Source organism: Tauraco erythrolophus, chromosome 2 (assembly GCF_009769465.1).
Source record: "Tauraco erythrolophus isolate bTauEry1 chromosome 2, bTauEry1.pri, whole genome shotgun sequence".
Lineage (NCBI taxonomy): Eukaryota > Metazoa > Chordata > Aves > Musophagiformes > Musophagidae > Tauraco > Tauraco erythrolophus.
The window spans coordinates 77,667,673-77,689,027 of NC_141466.1; the positions used below are offsets into that span (position 1 = coordinate 77,667,673).

At 39.2% G+C, this 21,355-nt stretch overlaps 1 protein-coding gene across 1 annotated transcript in view; it reads left to right on the forward strand.

Annotated features, from left to right (window-relative positions):
• SHPRH (SNF2 histone linker PHD RING helicase) overlaps window positions 1–21,355 on the forward strand; it is a 60,236-nt gene that overhangs the window by 22,577 nt on the left and 16,304 nt on the right. Inside the window, exons 12-21 of the mRNA XM_086631511.1 lie at window positions 894–1,057; window positions 1,147–1,403; window positions 4,245–4,366; window positions 7,087–7,175; window positions 8,916–9,008; window positions 12,496–12,603; window positions 13,604–13,746; window positions 17,169–17,342; window positions 18,482–18,544; window positions 19,682–19,907. Coding sequence (XP_086487637.1) covers window positions 894–1,057; window positions 1,147–1,403; window positions 4,245–4,366; window positions 7,087–7,175; window positions 8,916–9,008; window positions 12,496–12,603; window positions 13,604–13,746; window positions 17,169–17,342; window positions 18,482–18,544; window positions 19,682–19,907 — 1,439 coding nt within the window. The remainder of the gene's footprint in view (window positions 1–893; window positions 1,058–1,146; window positions 1,404–4,244; window positions 4,367–7,086; window positions 7,176–8,915; window positions 9,009–12,495; window positions 12,604–13,603; window positions 13,747–17,168; window positions 17,343–18,481; window positions 18,545–19,681; window positions 19,908–21,355) is intronic.

The window sequence follows — 21,355 nt, forward strand, 5'->3', positions numbered from 1 at the left end:
CTGTGGCCTCTGTAGGACCTCTGGGTAAATAAATGCTTCCTGCATAGAAACAATTCCCAGGATTTTTCTTGCCCTGGTCTATGATGTATTTGGTGAATGTCTTACGGCTCTCAGCTGGATACCAAAATTAGCATAAAGCTAACAGAATAAAGACTGTAGCTACCAGATCTTTAAGAATTATCTGTAAGATACCATTATATGTTTCTATTTCTGCATTGTCCACATGCAGCATTTGAACACGTGCTTCTGTGTTTTTCCAGTCAGATTTAGATACAAACTTAAAGTCAGTATGTCCTTAGATTTCATCCCGTGAAAATGATAGGTTTCTGAATTGGACAGAATTAGCAAGCTGTATTCTTTCATTTAGTAAGAAAACAACAAAAGTGTGTTTTGTTAATGTCTGCCTTAGTAGAAAAGTGAAAGTCTTGTGAATTGCAGCCCATTTTAGGATGGTGGGCAACAGACGGTGCACAGCAGGCTGTGAAGTAATGATACTGAGCAATATTTTTTTAGGAAAACCTGGCAAACCCAGTTAACCATATGCAATCATGTAATTTCTGCTTCTCACCTCTGCTCTGAATAAGTTTAAATCCATTGCTCTGTTGTGCTAAACTAGAAATTAGGAAAGTGTCTCACAAATAGTTACATTCCAACAAGTTCTATGATAATCAACAACTAGCTAAAGGAGAGAACTCCCACCTTCCTCCAGCTGATCCCTTGCCTCAAATTAGCTATTTTGATGAGGAAATGACTGGAAAACACATGGAAAAGATAATGGCCAGAATGCATTTGTTTTATGCCTGGTAACCTTTCTAAGAAAGTTAATTTTTTTTTTGGAGGCATATTGTGAAGTATTAAAACACAAACACTAAAACACTTTCTTTTCTTGGCAGATCTGTATGGATTAGTCCTTTTTCTTGGAGTTGATCCTTACTGGGTCAAACATTGGTGGGACCAACTTTTGTATCGACCTTATTGTAGGAAAAATCCCCGGCCTCTCTACAGTCTAATTGCCAAGATAATGTGGAGATCAGCAAAGAAGGATGTGATTGACCAAGTAAATAAGAATTTTGGATTTAAAAATTCCTGAACAACATTTATCAATAGCTTTATTTGCAAATTACTTACTTTCTTTTTTAATTGCAGATTCAAATTCCCCCTCAGACAGAAAACGTACACTGGCTTCACTTTTCTCCTGTGGAGAGACACTTCTATCATCGCCAGCATGAAGTGTGCTGCCAGGATGCTTTAGCAAAACTCAGGAAGATTTCGGACTGGACTCTTAAGCTTAGTAGCCTAGATAGAAGGACTGTGACTTCTATTCTGTACCCTTTGCTGCGTCTGAGGCAGGCCTGCTGTCATCCACAAGCTGTTCGGGGGGAGTTCTTGCCGTTACAGAAAAGGTGAATTTCTCTGGCTTCCTAAATGGCTTACTTTATCCAAAGCAAAACTCTTAATTGTCCCTAACAGTGCAAGATCTTGTACGGTTCTCAAACAAGCCTGATTTTAAGCTGCTTTAGTTAAATGTGCAACTAGGCCAAACCAAGCTATCTGACCACAGAAGGTGAATAGGATGTGGTAGGGTAGTTAGTGTAATTCTTGTGTTTAAGAACATGGTACTGAGAGGCAGTTGTTTGTGCAGTAACGTTTTAACCTTATGCTGCTGATGGATGCTAGGGTGTTGCAGATGACGGATTGAGTGTGAAACAAACTGGATTCTTTTTAAGTTTTAATTAAGCCCACTGATTTTCTTCGTCTCTTACAAAACTCATGTTCATCCATGACAGCAATGAATAAACAGAATGGAGTAATTCGTTAATTCAAAGAAAATTTCATTAATGTGAGGTTGCAGAATCTGTAAATGTAGACTCAAATTAGAAACCTGTTCAAAGGCTTATTTTTCTTTTTTTCATATGCTTTCAAGATGTCTTCCTCACCAGTGCCCTGCAAATACCAGTTTGGTCTCAGCCTTTGTTAGACCGAAAGCATGTTGCTAGCACTTTTAGGGAAATGTAGCTGCTACTTTTTCAGTCAATTAGAGGGAGATTGTGAAAGAACAGGCTGTTTCCGTTCCAGGCTCTCAGAGCACAGTGTTGTTTCTTTTCTAAGCTACAGGTAGAGAACAACTTAAACTTTTAACACTGCCAGTGTTATTTTTACTGTTTCCTGCTTTTGTTCATCCATTCTATTTGGTCTTTTTCTATCCTTTTGTGAATTTTTGTGTCCTGTTCCTTCACCTTTTTCATACAAGGCACCTACAGTCCCTAAGCGACTGTAACTGATTTTACACCTGCTTCAGCAGGGACCAATAGTTGGCACTGTGCTGTAGCACTTTCCGTCTCACAGTCTGCTAGTTTGGAAGCAAGGACTCAAACTTTGGAGAAGTCAATATTCCCGTCAGCCCATACAAGATTATTGGCATTAAAAGGAGCCAGTGGAGTACAAATGAAACCTGTAAACTGAACTGAGCATGCTGGAGACAGCTTAGGACTATGTTCATTTTGGCAGGATGCTTGCAGAGTGACAGCTGTGGTGTTACTTGCAGAGTAACTGTGGTGGAAAAACTAGTAATGAAAATGAAATCTTTCTTAAAATCATAGATATAAAGGCAAGTTGTTTCCAAGAACTATTTACGTATCTTTTTTGTGAACCAAGCTTGACTGCAGCAGTGGACAGCAGTGATGTTAACAGAGAGAAGATTTGGTTCCTGGATTTGCTTATATGTATGAGAATAATGAAGAAATTCAGTGCTAGGAACTTTGAAGAAGAGAAGTTTACTGAAACAAGAAAGTTGATGCTGGAGCATATGGATAAGAGAAACTGTCCTGAAACAAGAAAGCTGAATTTGCAGTGTATACTCTGCTAGATGACTCTCTTTTTCCCACCTGCGTAGTGAAGGCAGTAAATAAGAACATCTGCTGAGCAAAAATACAGCCCTCAAAAGGGAGTTTTCTAAGCTTCCCTAGTTAAACTGAATTTAAAAAACCCAACTTTTTTGTCTTAATTGGTAGTCTCAGGCTACGTATCAAATTATATACTTTATATGTACATCCTTTTATAATTTTTCTTGAATCTGCTGATGGTTTTGAAAATGAAGGGTAAGTAGTAGTGGTAGAAGTGTCAGAGTGTGAGCAGCAGATGCTATGTGTATTTGCCAATACCTCTGCAAAATTCAGTTAATTATAAATAGTGATATATTGATACACAGCCTTCCCTAGTGTAATGCTGTAGCGGGAACTTAAGGAGCAGTTTCTGCAAATGGAACAGTGTTGCAAGTAGGGTAAAATAAAGGCCTGGTCAAGGATACCCTTCCAGCATTCCTTGGGCCCAGACTGCATAGGGGTTATGTCACCTCTTACTGTACTCCACAGCACTAAACACCAAATAGCAAATGCTTATTCTGAATGTTAATGAGGCTGAGGAGCAGAGCTTCAGGGAGGGGAGTAGTGTCTGGTCTCACAGCAGTAATTGGTCGTAGAAGCAGCCTCAGGTCAGCTGTTGTAGACTGTTGTTGCAGTTTACTCTCCTGTCTCTTCACATCAGGCTTCTTCCTGCCTGGATTCTTTGTCCCTTGGCCTTACTCCAGGCTGTCCTTCATACTTCTGTCTGCCTTCTTTCTCATCTCTGTTCTTGCTCCTTCCTCTTACCTCTCTATTTCCTGTATTTTTATGTTAGACTAATTCTCTTCTGACTAAATTCCTTTCAAGAATTACAAATACTACAAACAAATGTAGAAAATACAGTGTAGAAAATTATAGTTGCTAATCTTCACTATTCTCGTTCTACACATTTTCCTCTTTACCTTGACACCCAATCTGTTTTGCATGTTTAGGTTGGTAGCGGAGGGGAGAAATGTAGTCTTTCATAGCTGTTTTTATTTGAACAGCTTCCAGCAAAACCAGGTCTATTTTCGCTTGTTTCCATTTCACCACTGTAACAGAAGGAGCAAAATATTTTGCACTGTGAAGGATTATGCTACCTAGATCTAATTTTCCTCTTGTTTCTTATTTCTTTCTATTTTTAGAAGATGTCAACCGCTTGACATACTCAAGTTAGGGTAAAGCTCTAGCTGGAAGAAAAGATGACAACTAGGGTTTTTTTAATAAGTAAATAAATCTCTAAATAAACGTTTGCACAGGATGTTGGATGCATTTGACAGTCTTTCATGCTGCACAACGTGACAGTTTTGCTTCTCTAGTGTTGTGGTTTTGTTTCAAATTTGAGCCGTTTGGTCTCCGTTTCAGCACCATGACCATGGAAGAACTGCTGACATCTCTGCAGAAGAAATGTCGAACAGAGTGTGAGGAAGCTCACCGACAGCTGGTGTGTGCTCTTAATGGCTTAGCTGGTATCCATATCATTAAAGGTAAGACTGGATGGCTGTAGCATATTCTTTGCTCCTTTTAGTAGACTAGCTATGGTTTAGATGACACCATGTAGAAATAATGGCTTTTTTGAATTCAGGAAAAAAGCAATAGTGAAATCCTGGGAACTAGAGAGGCTTCTGACAAAACCCAACCTTCATTCTAGACAAGGAAGAAATTAATAGGTGTCGTTTGGTGCATCTTTGAGATGTCTCAGAGTGTTTCTGACTTTTTTGTTTTATCTACTTTCTTGATTCTACCATCTATGTGTACTGGGAGAATAAAAAAAGTCATACTTGTGTAATTGCACTTAACCTGCTTTCGTTTTATCAGTACTGCTTTCTGGGCTTCCTTCATACCCCCTGGCATGCAGACTGCTGTGATGACTGTGGAATCTGTTTGCTGATGCCTGCTCTACAGCTCTGTCAATGTAAATTTTGTCTGAGTTGGGGGAAAAAAGGCTTGAATGGGAAACAATTAATTATATTAATCTTGAATGTCCCACTAAACAAAATAATAATAAATTTAAAATAACGTAGTCATGAGTGTGAAACAAATGCTTCTTTGCCAAGTGACAAGTCTTCTAAAGCTGACAAGCTGCAGCTGCCCGAATTCTTCCAGCTCATGTTAAAGTCTTCCTTCAAAGAGGAGAACAAGCAAAATGCCTGTTCTGTTACTTGCCTCACAGAAAGACCTATGTTCAGATTCTCTGGTCCGTAGTTAGTAAGTTTGAAATACTTGGTTGTGATTGCAGGACGGGTAGGAAATTTTTCAGGTAGAGTTAAGTGCTTAAAAAGATTTCTGTACAGATTAAATATTTCTAAAATACAGTAGTTGCAAAAATTAAATTTGGCCCTTTTTGAAAAGCAAATTGATGAAAATTGTATCGATTGAGAAACAAAAGCAGGACTGAGGCAGAGTTCTGGTCTATGACTTTGTTTTTTACCACAGCATTACTGTTGCTCTCAGCCTTTTATATCAGCAAGGAGGTAGCACATTTTATACATAAGAAAAGCCATGAATTTATTGTTACTGTAATGGAAATCTTGGAAGTCTCATTGTTATTAGTCCAGATCTAATTGTTTCAGGCGAAAAACCAATAATAATCATACTTCCATGTTTCTAGTGCTTGTCCTGCTTTAATGCTCACCTTTCTTCTACCCTCCTGAGTGTTGAGGTCAATGTTTTCATACTGGTGGTGGCAGTGCTATGTCTAGTTGTCACTACCTGGAGTTCTTTGTCAGGAGGAATAGGATGTTTGTGTTGTTTGTTTCTTCTTTCTCACTCAAGGAGCCGATTAGGGTCATCTTTATGTTTGCTAGCACACTTTTACACCTTTCTCTTTCTTCGTTGGTCTGCAGCTCCATGTTAACACCAAATTTAGTGTACGTGTTGCCTTTTATGAATGTTACATACTATTTCTTTGTTCTCTTTGTTGCCCCTAAAACCAGTTTTGTCCAGCTCTAGGTCTGCATTTCTTTGACTGTGGGTGAGTTGTTTATAGCCGTGGCTTCCTTATTCACTGCCAAGCCTGTGCACCATCTCGTAGCATCCCATGGCTGTACTCCTCTACACTGCATCCTATATCTTTTACTTTTCAAGGCCTCTGCTATTGTTACTAGGCCTGTATTCCTCTATGCCACATCTTTGTTTTAGTTGTAAATATCTCATTCTACATAGAATAACTGCTTGTTACTGCTATCTATATAAAACTGTGATTATACTACAATAAGATAAACAAAAGTTTTAAAAAAATTTAAATTAGCCATAGACAGCTAGTGAATTAGAAACATTGCTGTCACAGCTAAGCTAAGTAAAAGGTGCAGGCAGGTCAAGCAAAAGTCAAAGGAGGCCTGACAAACCTCAGCCTTGAGGCCTTGCAAATTCAGCACGTGGCTTCTTGCCTGTGACTGGTAATGGCAATAGTATATTGCAGGACTGTGCTCTTACAAGTGGCAACCGTGGCTGCTCTTAGAAGCAGCAAATCTCGTTGAAGTAGGCTTGTTAGACTTCCAGATAGGTAGGAAGATGATTTTTGTTTTACTGTTATCTGTCTTTATAGATTTCGTGTTCCTGTTTTTCTCCAAGTTTTAAGACTATTACTGGCTAAGTAAATTTCTATCATTTGAGAAAAGAAAGAAAAATTTTTTTTTGCTGCTTTTCCATATGCAACTTCAATTTTGTATTTGTTTTTTAATTTATATAATTATTTTCTGAGAAGTGATTGTGATGTTAGCAGCTTACATCAGTAATTATGTTCCCTGCATGTATTTAATCATTTCTGCATCTCTGAAGTACGACACAACTTTCATTGTTTTCGCTGAAAGAGCGAATAACGTATTTGCAGTGTGAATTTGGAGTGAGTTGTAGATGATGGGTTTTTTTAGTGTAACATGAGATTTTTTTGAATTTATGCAACTGTGAATATATATTTTATGGTCAAGGAGTCTACAGATCTTACAGTCACAAAGATACTTCATTTGGAAACTGCTTTAGTCTTTGTGAACTATAATACTCTGTCTTTTACCAGTTTGTTGTTTTGGGTTTTTCCAGAGTGGGGAGGAGTGGGAAATGAATAGGGAAGATGTGCTTGAAGACAAGTAGATATCCAGCCTCTCCGAAAACATTTTAGTATGTAACAAGAGATAACCAGTCACAGCGGTTTGTATATTTAAAAAACAACACAATATGTGTATGTTTTTGTTATTCTTTTTTAATTCAGGAGAATATGCATTGGCTGCAGAGCTGTACAGAGAAGTATTACGATCATCTGAAGAGCACAAAGAAAAGCTCAAAACAGATTCCTTGCAAGTGAGTGAGCATTCAAATGTAAAGAGACATAGTTAAAAACTGAAATACTTTAGATTTAATTTAACAGGTCGTCTTTTCTGCCTCCCAGTGTTGTGCTGAATGACTCTTTCAGCCTGCTGTCATTGTCACAATCTTTAGATAGGAATCTGTCCGGTGACCTTCATGTTTCCTTTTTTTTATGAGCTACTGCATTTCTAAAAACTCTGCTTGTTAGTCTTCCTGATAATCCCAGAAGCAGTGTATGATCTCCACCTGCTGTTCTGCAATAAACTTAACATGCTGAATTCCTTGTGTACGTGACTGCGGCTGCTCACATTAATAGTACTGTATTACATCTTGTGAATACAGGATGCTGGGCTTGCGTTGAGAATGATATTAACATGCCAAATAACAGAGAATGATAAAATTGTTGCACTGCAGAAAATGTTCTCAGAAAGAGTGCCAACAAAACATGAAAAAGAATCAAAGTGAATTTTCTCTTCCGGAAATATATTCATACATTTTGAACACTGTATTAAAAATATGAATATATTTTTCGGATAAAAAAGCAATGGTTCTACAAGTAACATATTTATATTTCTTCAAGAAGTACCAGTTGCAAATTGACCAAAATTCTCTTAAGCATAACAAGTTATTTAAAATGTTAATGACAGATAAATAAGAAATGATCAGTTGTCCATTTCTTTACTTTGTTTGCTTCACTAAGTTATTCTTTGATTATCTTGCATGTGGTCATATGATGTCTCTGTTGTGCTTCTTTGGTCCTTCCTCCTCCTTTGTGACTTCCCAGAGGCGTTTTTCACTTAGCATAGCCATATCAGCATAAACTTGTTAAACTACTTATAACAAATTGTTAATTAAGCTGGTTTACCGGATTATGCAATCCAATAAACCTTTTTTTTTTCCTCAAAAGATACACTGCCTAATATTGCCTTTGTGTGATAAAACTCAACTTCTGTTGAGTACTTCCCAGTTGTGTAGGCTTAGTTCTTTAAGATAATGGCAAACCACTGCTGACCAGTGATCTTCAATGGCTGAGCTAATAATAGAGCAGAGGTGAAGTAAATCCAGGATCTGAGAAGGGCACAAATTTATGATAGTGAAAGTTAATTTGTATGAGTTTGTGGAAGGTATGCAGACAGCATAATATATGTTTGGGATATGTATAGTGAAGGAAATAGAAATATAATTGCCATATATTACATTCAAGTTTATTTTCCCTAAACATGAACAAAAAGCTCATGTTTTATTCAGTCATCTTTTATTTCAGAAAAGTGAAAAATATGAAAAATGATTGAAGCTCTTGGGAGCTGTTTTTTTCCTTATACTTTATTTCGCTTTAGATCAGCTAAGTGAATTGTCTCCTTAATATTCTGAAAGGTATTTACAAAAGAATGTACTCTGAGACAAATAACTTGTTTTCCATGATAGTCAAGGGCTGTTTTAATTAGGAGGGTGAATACGGGACAGAATCTAATGACCTGGTGTCAAACTTTCCTGCTGATTTGCTTTTGAGGTGTTGAAGGTCTTTTTAACGTTTCATTTCCTACTTCAGTAAAATGAGGAAAAGAATGTTTATTTTGTTTATAAGATGCTTCCAGATTAACAAAGAAAAAATAAAACTAATTTTAAATTAATACTAATTTGTAGCTGTAAGCTTTCATTGCTGTTTAAGCTTTTCCTGTCACAGATGTTGCAATGTATTTTTTCATGATTGGTGTTGACTTTGTGTGTATTTAGAGACTTCATTCTACACACAATTTGATGGAATTGTTGTTGGCAAAGCACCCAGGAATTCCCCCAACTTTGCGTGATAGCCGACTTGCAGAAGAGGTAAATGTGGTTCACTTTTATATAAATACATTATGAAGAGCACCTTTTTATTTTTTATCCTTGAATACTTTCTCTAACTAAAGAAATAACATGCTTGGTGATCTCTTATGTTGTGAGTGTGTTTTATGGAAGTTTTAATAACTTTTATCTCTAAAATGTGATTTCCCCACCCTGACAATATTCTTATGGAAATAATTTACATAGATGTTACTGATAAAGAATGCATCATCCTGAATTCTGTTGAGTTCTTTATTTCCTCATGTTTGCTTTAGCTTTTCTTATTTTAACTTCAGATAGTCAGAGTATTCTCTAGGTGAAATTTGTTTTTCTTGCATAGGTGCCCTCATTTCCAAAATGCTTCCCCATCACCTAGTAAATATAAACTGCTACTATCTAAAGCATCTTCTCAATCATGCCTCGAAGCTGTTTTTCTACTTCTCTTTTTGGTCCTGTGTGTGGTACTGATAATGTCTTGTTTGAAACATTCTTGAGAAGGTCCTGATTTGCGATGTTCTTCGTAGCCTAAAACTTGCCAGTGATATCTGTCCAGGCTCTCCCTGTATTACTTACATTGTACTCACATGCCCTACAGCAAATGGTTCATCCCTGTCATTCTTGTACTGCTTAAATATCTAGAAAAGCTGACCGTCTTTGGCCAGATAAGCAAGTCACTGCATGTTACTTACTGTGTGCATAAGCCTGTTTCTACCCTTAATCTTAACTGAAGAAATACCTGGTAAGATAGCTAGGATCACTGTTCCCCACTCGTTGCTTGTAGTGGACATATGGACCACATTTGCAAAACATCATCTTTACTGTGGCATCATGTGGGTTGGAAAGGGCCTTGGGAGGTCTCCAACTGAACCTCGCCCTCAGAGCAGGGTCAACATTGATTTCTAACCAGGTAGCTCAGGGCTTTATCCAACTGCACCGTTAAAACCTCCAAGGAAAGATATTTCACAACTAATCTGAGCTACCTTTTTCAGTGCTTCATAATCCTCATAGTGGGGAAAAAAAAAAAAAATCACTGTCATGGTTTGATGTGGAGGGGGGGGGGTGGTTCTGGTGGCAGGAGAGGGGTTTTGGTCCCTGTGACCTCCCCGGTTTTGGAACCGGGTTAGGCTTAGTTCTGGCCACCAGATCAGACTGCCATCCCCCTCGGGGTTGAGCCAATAGGACACCTCTGCGAATTGCCCTATTTAAGTCAGGACAAAGGAACCGGAAAAGGTGCTTTTCCCAGGATAGAGCAGAGAAGGGAGGAGGGCACTGCCCCTGCTCCCTGGCTCCCGGCCGGGCAGCTGCCTGCGTCGGGCCGGCACCGCCCACGGAGAATGGCGGCGGCGGAGCCAGCTGTGGAACTCGGGGGCACCCCACTCCCGGGGTGCCCACTGGGCTGAGTTCACCTGGAGAGGACTGAGATCTGAGAGAAACAGCCGCATCGACAGCAGGTCAGTGAGGATGGAGTGGGAGGAGGTGTGCCGGAGCCGAGTTTCCCCTGCAGCTGATGGTGAGATAGCAGGCTGCCCCCCTGCAACCAGGACGGCCTCGGTGGAGCAGAGACCCACTCGCAGCCCGTGGGGAGAAGATGCCTGAGCCTGAGGATGGTCGTGTTGGGATGCACGACAAGGCAGAGAGGCATCTGGAGTCTGCATGACGACCCACGCCGCAGCGAGTGGCTACAGCTCCCTAAGTACCCGAGACTGTGGTAAAGCCCACACCGGAGCAATCTGTGGGGAAAGATTGTTTCCAGTGGGCTGGACTCACGCTGGAGAAGTTTGTGGATTTTTCCTTGTGGGTAGGGGATCCATTGGAGCAGGGGAAAAGGGTGTAAGGACTCCTTCTCCTTTAAGAAAGAAGCAGCAGTAACAGCACGGAATGAACTGACCTGCGCTCCCCCAGTCCCTGCCCCCTGTTCTGCTGGGGGGAGGAGGTAGAGCTGGGAGGAAAAGGAAAGGGGGGGGGAAGGTGTCGGTTTTAAGATCTGGTTTTGTTTCTTTCTGTCCTCTCGAGTAATCGGTTTTTGTTTCCCTTTGTCCTTCTAAGTAATCATTAATAAACTGTTTTGCTTTGAGAAAAGCCCCGTCTGTTTTGCCCAGGACCATGGTTGGTGGGTGCTCTCTCTGTTCTTGTCTCAACCCTCAGTCCCTTTGGTTTTTTTTCTCTCCTCTCTACTTTACTGGAGAAGGAGAGACTGTGTGAGTTTTAGTTGCTGGATCAGCCTAAAACCACGACAATCACATAGAGCCTCCCATTCCAATTTATAGGCATTCTCCCTTGTTCACTTGCCATGTACTGCAGTAAAGTGCCTGACTCCTCCTTCTTGTTGACTTCCTTCTGGCTGTTGGAAGGCTATTGCTTTGTACCCTCTAAGCCTTTCTTCTCTAAGCTGGACAAGCCCAGTTCTTTCAGCCTCTCCAATTATGTGTTGGTGATCAGAATTTGTCTTATTATTGGAATATCTTGTGATATTTTATAATTTTTATGCAAATTCTATGCATAGGTAGCATTTTTTTCTGTTTTTATGAGACTTGTTCTCTGAAATATTTAAAGGAGCCTTTACCAGCCTTTAGAAATACTGATCTGTAAGTCTAGCAATTTTTTTATATCACGTTCTCCTGATGTTACAGTAAAGAGGAGGATCAGAAAATTTGTATTTTGCTTATAAATGTGAAGCAGACATTGTTTTTCATAACTGTCTTTTGCCAGTAGCTCATCCAAATACCTGAGAGTCCTGTCCACTTCTGATAAACCGAGCTTCATCTGTAACAATAATATAATTATTTTGATAGTAGCAAACAAAAAGAAGGTAGACTTAAACACACTATAAAATGCACAAAATAAAGATATCTAATGAAATCAGAACGTAATGGTGAAAGATATGACTTGTAAGAAATACAAGTTATTTGTTCATCAGTTTTTAAAATACCAAGTAAACTGATACTCATTATATTGTGGAGAAACCTGCATACCAAGAGGGGTTTTCACTGTCAGAAGTAATTTGTATTGAAAAGTTGTATCTGATATGCCTAAAAATAGTCAAATTTAAATCTTTCTTGTTATTTTATGGGTAAGTTTTATATGTGAGTAAGTTAAATTATCCTGTTCTCAGATTGTTCTAGGATCTTTTTATTGTCTATTTATTCAAAATACTATATTTTAATATACAGAGAAGTAAATTATGAGTTAAATTCCTGTTCCTTTTTGTAATGCAACGTATTCCTGTTGTGTTGTTTGGGCTTATCCAAAAGCAAAATTGCATAGTTAGCATCTTTGTAGCAGTTTGTCTTCTCAAATGTTTTTGGGCTTACTAATAAATGCTAGATTCTAGAGGAAGAAATTAATGCTAAATATTACTTACAAATGAAAGTGGGTAGCACGTATGCAGCTAACCACTTTAAACCACTGTGATAACTGGGGAGTTTTTGCATTTTCAATTATTCCTCATAAGTCTGAGTTCTGCATAACTTAAGCTCTCGTTTTCATACAGGCAGAACAACTTCGTCAGCATTATATGAGTAAATCCAATGCAGAAGTTGCAGAAGCCCATCAGGCCTTACAGCCAGTTCTTCAGACCATTCGGGAGCTCCAGAGAAAGGCAAGTACCTCTTACATATTTACTTTCTGAATGTTGAGGTTTTTTTAAATACTACTTGCATGTGTTTATCCAGAACTCCAGCTGTTTATTATCTCTGACAGTTCTTTGAGGGCCTGTTTGGAACGGGACTTCAGCAGTGAGCACGTGTGCGCGTGCACACACACAGAGCCCCAAAACATATCCTGTGTTCCTCGTGTTGAGAGGCAGACAGTACTTGATGAACAGATGACTGAGAACAGAAGTATATGGTGGGATGGTTCCAGTAAAGTTGAACACCATGTTTGATTTTATATTGTGTTTCACTTGTAATTTAGGTAAATAAGTTACAGGTTTTTGACTTTGAAACATTTCTGTGATGTGTCAGATGGAATTTCAATTGCTTTCAAAGGAACTGTTCTTTGATATTCAGTCATTGTGCTTAAGGCTTTATTGTGTTTAGTCAATATGACGATGCAGGTTTCATGGGAAGGTGCAAGCCCTTAACAAATTGATGAACACCTGAGTTGAAATGCTGCTTGTCATTTGCATAATAGTAAAGAAGTATTAAAGAAATGGAGGCAAATGGAACACGAGGAAGTAAACTTCTGCATCTTTTTTCACTGTTTAAAATTACAAGGTGGCTTCAGTGTTGCTCTTCATTAATTTCACAGAGAGCTTGGTTTCTCTGATTAATGATCCTTTCATCTCTTTTTGAGAGAGAGAAGGAGGAAACTTCAAGATTACAATATCTCTATGTGGCTGTTGTGTGTAGATGGCCTCAGTGAATCTACTCTACTGAAGCAATTTGAAGACGTGGAAGTAGATGGGAATGTAGAAAATTTCTTGATCATGTATTCACTTAAACACGAAAGAGCGTATTTTTTAAGCATACTCTCATCTTCCATGGAATTTACCAGTCTGTGTTTGAGTGTGGCCTAGAGAGCAGTGTAAGCCTCTGCTGCAATGAGTAGATTGGTTGTTTGTTGAATGTTCATGGATAAACCTGTTCTTTTGCATACAGATACATTCCGGTTCTCCTTGGTGGTTGGATGTCATCCAGACAGCAATACAGTATGCCATCGATGAGGAGCTTGTTCAACGTGTGCAAAACGAAATAGCCTGCAACTACAAACAGCAGATTAATAAACTCTCCATGGCAGAGAAGTAAGAGAATAGCTAAAATAGGCTAATGAATACAGTTAAGTCTGCTCAAGTCCTCTTAACAGTTTGTGCTAACAGCTGCAATTAAATAGCAGGTGTTTTTACTTCAGAGCATCTGGACTGCAATAAAGTTTCAAAAACAGTCCTCCAGAAATCATAACTAGATAGAAGAGAGAGAATTATGGTTTTCTCCTAGACAAGCATTCTTTTAATGTTCCTTTGTATTATCTACTGTGGTTTTACAGTCTTCTGTACTTATAAAACTGTTGAGCAAGAAAGGTTCAAAGTTTATTGGGTTCAAATTGAGTAACCTCTAAAAGAAGCTGACTTGCTTAAATGGAAAGTAGACAGACAGTATCAGAAAATCCTTGTGTAACAGCACAAAATAGCATCACTGTTTTTCTGAGCAAAGAATTTTGGTCTGATTTCATGTTAGAGACAACAGTACCATTGTTGTTGTGTGCAATCACAGAATAATGAATTGGAAGGGACATCTGGAGGTCGCCTAGACCAGCCCTTGACTTCTAGATCCAGGCCCATGCTCAGAGATTCAACCTCATCATGTTGCACAGAAATTTGTCCTGTTGACTTGAAGGAGTGTCTCCAAGGAGGGACATTTCATAGCCTCTATGTAAAGCCTGTTCCAGGGATTGACCCACTTAGTGGCAAAAAAAAAAAAATTAAAAATCCTTCTATCTAGTTAATATTTCCTGTGTTGCATATTGTATCTGTTGTCTCTTGTACTTTCCATCATACGCCTTTGAGAAAAGTTTGGCTGTTTGGCTCAATCTTTGCTGTACCTTCCAGGTAGTTAGATGTAGAAAGCAATAAGGTCTCCCTTGAGCAATCTCATTTTAAGGATGAATAAACCGTTTTCTCTCAGCCTCCTCTTGTACCTTCTGGGCTCAGGCTCCTTAAGTTCATCACAGAAAAGGGAGATACAGGAAGGAGAGTGCTCTCAATGTTTAACTTCAAGCAGTTTTCTCGAATATGTGAACAATCCTTATGTTTTTAAATACAGTCTCTCTGACTCATGTTTTAGGTAAACACATTTTTATTATTTTATATATTGAAAAATAACAAATAGATGTATATAAATGCATATACATATGTATATAAATATCCAACGTGTATATAAAATCTGAGTATAAATTTAAATAATTAAAATATGCACAGATTTCAATTAAATATTTATAGACGTATCCTCCAGTATGACTGTTCTGTTATCATGATCCCAAAAGGAGGCAATTCCTTGCCCTTGCTGGAAGAAAGTGTATCTTTTACTTTTCAGTACTTTATTCTGTTGAATAATATAAATAAAGATACAAAAGTTTACCTCTTCTTTCTTCAAAACTCAGTATTATGCTGAGAAGGAAGAAAGAAATTCTATCTATCCAAAATGGATATTGGGGCCACTCAGCTGGAAAGTAGCTTTGCAGAAAAGGACCTTGGGGTTTCTGGTGAACAGCAAGTTGACCATGAGCCAGTGATACGCCCTTGCAGCAAAGAAGGCTAGTGGTATCCTGGAGTGCATTAGACAAAGTATTGCCAACAGGCCGAGGCAGGTGATACTTTCTGTCTACTCAGTGCTAGTGAGGCCATGCCAAGAGTACTCTGTGTCCAATTCTGGGCTCTCCAGTGCAAGAGAGAGATGGACATACTGGAGAAAGTCCAAGAAAGGACCAAGAAGGTGATGAAAGGACTGGAGCATCTCTCGTGTAATGAGAGGCTGAGAGAGCTGGGACTGTTCAGCAGCTCAGGGGGATCTTCTCAATGTATATAAATACTTAAAGAGAGGATGCAAAAAAGATGGAGCCAGACTCTTTTTAGTAATGCTCAGTGACAGCACAAGAGGCAGTGGACACAAACTGAAACACAGGAAGTTCCCTCTGAACATCAGAAAACACTTTTTTTACTGTGAGGGTGACTGAGTGCTTCCACAGCTTGTCCAAAGAGATTGTGGAGTCTCCATCCTTGGAGATACTCAAAAGGCATCTGGGCATGGTCCTGGGCAACCAGCTGTAGGTGACCCTGCTTGAGAAGAGGGGTCGAACAAGACAACCTCCAAAGGTCTCTTCCAACCTCAACCAGCCTATGATGAGTCTGTGATATGAACGTTTTGTGGTTAAGTGGTATTTGAGCACAATGGCATCTCATTCTCCTCAAAATAAATTTGAGGAAAAGGTTGTTTGCATGTTCAAACTGAGCTCATATGCCTGTGGAGCTATCTGTATGCTTGCCTGTGTCATACTGGAAAAAAAAATTGATTTTTTTTTTCTCACTTGAAATTAGCTATTTAGGAAGTATCTTTTAAAATTTTTGCTGCTTACAGGTTGTATAACTTTGGACAAGCAATCTGTGACTTGAACTGTTTCTTTTATAAAATGGGGATACAACTTATTTCCTTTTAAGTTTATTTTAGCATATGCAATAAAAACTTAAAAAACGGTGTTTTGTGAAGTATTACTGATCAGTAGTGGAAGCAAAAAGTGCTAATCTCTAGTTGAGTATTAGAGATGGTCAATCCAGGGTATAGTGTGGGAGATTTTCATAAACCTGGAGTATTTGTCAGCTGACAGTATTAACAACAGGCTTGTGATTGAAATTTACATGTATTTTTAAGACTGCCTGGTTAGGCAAACTAGTCTATTTTAAAATACATATTGCTTAAGTAGATCATTTTAAATGCCAAACTTTTTTAGTGTTGTCAAACCTGTGCTTTTCTTTCCACATTTTTAAAAAGGGATGTTTTGGATTAAACTTTCCAAATGGGAGTAGAACTGCAGTCTTTTAATACACTGTCTTGTATATGAATTTCAGCCCTTGTACAAATGATGCACTCTCAGCAAGGGGCCTCTGCTTACAGGAAGAATGCAATATGGGAAGTGTTTAACTGGTGTTCATGTTCCCACTCCAATCACGAAAGACAGCTAGGTTTTAGGAAAATATTTCATTGTAATGTCTGTTCAATAATTTTTATGTTGAAAGCTAACTTGCAAAATGCAGTATATTTTTGTGATGGATGCATGTGTCTGCTGTGAATTGCACAGGTGCATTGAAAATCAGTTTGTTGGCCAACGGCAGCAAATAAGACTATAGCATGTGTGGTTGTTTACCTTTAGTAGATTTGTGTTGTGGACCAGAATGTTTCAGGTTGGTGTTGACCACTAATATTTGGTCACATCTCACAAGTCTTGGAAAGAGTCTTTTTATTCTACAAATACCAGGCATCATCTTGGGGGATACAATGGATGATTTCTAACAGTTACCATTACATGTAGTAGTAATAAGGATTTGCTTATGATATGAACTTCATATGTTGTCCTATATTGCTATGTAGCTATTTCTCTTCTACTTCAAAATACTGAATTAAATTTGGATTCAGTGCCTCAGTGTGCAATTAACTGCTTTTTTCCTTAAATCAGATTCCGTGACTGCAGAGGCCTTCAGTATCTGCTCACAACACAGCTGGAGGAAGTGAAGAAGTTCCAGAAGATTGTAAGAGAAGCAGTGAAAAACTTAGAAGGCCCTCCCTCTAAGCAGGTTATTGAGGCTGCCACTATCTGCCATTTGCGACCTGTTAGACTTCCACTTAACAAGTATGTCTTGAAAATAGAAAATATACTTTAAAGGTGTATTATTATTCACTTTTTTCATTTGAAATAAGAAATTAAAGTCTTTATTCTGTACTCAGGGTTTGCATGCACACAGATATTGTGTGAGAATTGGGCCAGTGCAAACTGCATGAGCTTCAAGAAGACAAAATGCAACGTCCTTCACCTGGGTCGGGCCAATCCTAGGCACAAATACAAACTGGGCACAGAGTGCGTTGAGAGTAGCCCTGAAGAGAAGGATTTGGGGGTGTTTATAGATGAGAAGCTCAACATGAGCCGGCAGTGCGCTCATGCGGCCCAGAAGGCCAACCGCATCCTGGGATGTATCAAGAGAAGCGTGGTCAGCAGGTCAAGAGAGGTGATTCTCCCCCTCTAATCTGCTCTTGTGAGACACCACCTTGAATACTGCGTCCAGTTCTGGTGTCCCCACCATAAGAGAGACATAGATCTGTTGGAGCGTGTTCAGAGGAGGGCCACAAAGATGATCCAGGGGCTGGAGCACCTCTGCTATGAGGACAGGTTGCAGGAGCTGGGATTGTTCAGCCTTGAAAAGAGAAGACTTCGGGGGGATGTAATAGCTGCCTTCCAATACCTGAAGGGAACTTACAGGAAGGCTGGGGAGGGACTTTTTACAAGAGTGTCCACTGATAGGACAAGAGGAAATGGGTTTAAGTTGAAGAACAGATTTAGATTAGATCTTAGGAAGAAATTCTTCAGTACGAGGGTGGTAAGACTTTGCAATAAATTGCCCAGAGAAGTTGTGGATGCCCCCTTCCTGGAGGTGTTCAAGGCCAGGTTGGACGGAGCCTTGAGTAGCCTGATCTAGTTGAGAGGCATCCCTGCCCTTGACAGGGAGGTTGGGTTGATCTCTGAGGTCCCTTCCAGCCTATGCCATTCTGTGATTCTATGATATCACAGATCCATTTGTTAGAATCATGACCTTTGGTTTTATTCTTACAGAGTCTTTTCCTGTCGGTTATTATATCATGTGTACATAAGACTGTTAAATTGTTCTTTTTTAAGGACTTTATGTGGTTTTATATGTTGGAATAGAGAATTACAGGAATTACTTTGGTTTCTGATTAAATTCTGAGTGCTTCTGTTTTCAATCTTCTGTATTGCAGCTGTGTCTTTTGTAAGGCTGATGAGTTGTTCACAGAATATGAGTCGAAGCTCTTTTCTCATACGTAAGTTCATAGCTTTATAAACTTCTCGCTATAAAAAAGTGAAATTTGGATTGGTTTATATTTTCTTCTTAAAGTTTTCTGAAATAACTTCATGAACAAATTTCAGCAACTTCTTGCTAGTAACCTTGATAGCAATTTTGTTAGTCAAGTTTAATTTTCTATGTAAGTTTCATTTGAAAAAGTTGTGCACAAGGAATGACTACATGCCACTTTTTCTCAAGCTGCTGTAATATGACCATGCATTTGAAATGGAGCGTTGAAGTGTTCAGAAAGTGTGTGTATGTAAATAGAAGTATGCTAATTAAAAGCATATTCCTGTTTGTGCAGATACTTATTTGCAGTCCAGTTGCAAGTCGTACTATACTATACTCGTTCATAGATTATTTTTTTTAATTCTATGTAGTTCATAAAGTAAAAAAATTTGACTAAAGCTACCATGAGAGAGAAGATTTCAGACATGAATGCGGCTGTGAACTGAAGGGTTGTACCAGCACATGGTGTGAGAGAAGTATGCATAGTGGACAGTACCGAGAGGCATAGATTATAGCCCTCTGCATGCTCACTGTTTGACTTTTATCTCATATCCCTTACAATGTCAAGATTGGATTTCTAACTGAGAAAACATTTTGAAAAGTCTTTACCAGTGGGAGGTCTGCTAACCTAATGATTGCTGGAATCATTGGGAAACGTTAGTGTGTTTCTGAATTAGCATTACTTGTCAAGGAAGGGACTGGGAAGCTATAGTGTTCTTCAGTAGCACAATACACAGCAAATTTTGCATCAGAGTTTAGCTTCAACTCTTGCTGATTTAAGAATTCAAAATTGCAGTTTTTTAAAATAAATATGACGTTAATCATTAATAACTTCTGTAAGATAATTAAGATGCATAAGCCTTTATAAAAGCTATTGATGATTTTGAGCTGACAAAATGGCCTGTACAGTGATTTCATTTGCTGGTACTGAGGTCTCTGTGTTCAAGCAAGCCTTTGGGATATCAAGTAATAAAACAGCTGTTTATATTTGGTTTGCTTTATCCTTTAATCAAATATCGGAAGACTGGAATATGTGGAGAATAAGTAGAAATGGATGTGGAAATACAAAATCAGTGATACGTTTCGTGTTGGGTTTGTTTTTAAGTGTTAAAGGCCAAATGGCAATATTTGAGGAGATGATAGAAGATGAAGAAGGGCTTGTTGATGACCGTTTGCCCACCACAAGTAGAGGACTGTGGGCAACCAGTGAAACTGAACGTGCCTTGAAAGCTCTTCTCTCCTTTGCCAAAGCTCACCGAATGGATGTTAAGCTAACCGAAGAAGGCAGTGTATTTCTGGAACTCTTTGAAGCGTGGAAAAAGGAATATAAGGTACAGTAAATTAGATGATGATGAAACAGTTGTGTAGTCTGTTTAGTGTAATATGAACAAATTTAAGCCAAATATGAACAAATGTAAGTTGTATTCCTGAAATTAGGGTTTGGCTACACAAAGCTTTTTGACAGTGCTTATTACAGGATTTGATTTTTAAATGGTTAGTATATGATTTAAGAGTTTCTAAAAGCTATACAGGCTACTAAGCAAATAAGTAAGCCATATAATTGTATCTGTTAAGACAGTATACAGATATAATTAAATGTGTTGGCCTGTTAAATCAGAATGTAGCAAGACTCAGCAAATTAAATGTTCGTCCATTCTGTAATTCAGTTTACCTTCAGTCTTGTGCTAGCTACAGGTGTCCTTTCACTATTGCTTTATTTCCTGGATCTTGCTTACCACACAATGCAACCTGAAATAGTTATCCTCCTGTTCTTTGGATCGAAGAGGACTACAGGAGTTCACAGTAGCTTTCGCTATGCGTGCTTGTGTGCCTATGTTTGTTTGCAGTGAACGCATACCAGTGGTGGAGAAGAGGGAAGAGCTGTTGCACACAGGGTCCTGTCTTTTCTTTCACCTTAGGTGTAATCAAAAATGTTTTCTTTTGAATGCTTCTCCTTGTCATTTTTAATTAGCACATACTTAGCTTCATGTGAACCTTGTGAAGCTCAACAATGCCAAATGCAAGATCCTGCACATGGGTCAGGGCAATCCCAAGCTGGGTGGAGAATGGATTGAGAGCAGCCCTGAGGAGAAGGACTTGTGGGTGCTGGTTGATGAGAAGCTCGACATGAGCCGGCAATGTGTGCTTGCAGCCCAGAAAGCCAGCTGTATCCTGGTCTGCATCCAAAGAAGCACGGCCAGCAGGTTGCGGGAGGGGATTCTGCCCCTCTACTCTCCTCTAAGGAAACGCCATCTGGAGCACTGCATGCAGCTCTGGGGCCTCCAATATAAGAAGGACATGGAGCTGTTGGAACAAGTGCAGAGGAGGGCCACGAAGATGATCCGAGGGCTGGAGCACCTCTCCTATGAAGATAGGCTGAGAGAGTTGAGGTCATTCAGTCTGGAGGAGAGAAGGCTCTGGGATGATCTTATAGCAGCCTCCCAGTACCTGAAGGGGGCCTACAAGAAAGCTGGAGAGGGGCTTTTGACAAGGGTATGTAGTGATAGGACAAGGGGCAATGGCTTTAAACTGAAAGAGGGCAGATTTATTTACATTAGATATAAGGAAAAAATTCCTCACTCTGAGGGTGATGAAGCACTGGAACAGGTTGCTCAGAGAAGTTGTGGACGCCTCATCCCTGGACGTGTTCAAGGCCAGGTTGGATGAGGCTTTGAGCAATGTGATCTAGTGAAAAGTGTCCCTACCCATGGCAGGGGGATTGGAACTGGATGGTCTTTAAGGTCCATTCCAACCCAAACCATTCTATGATTCTGTCTTA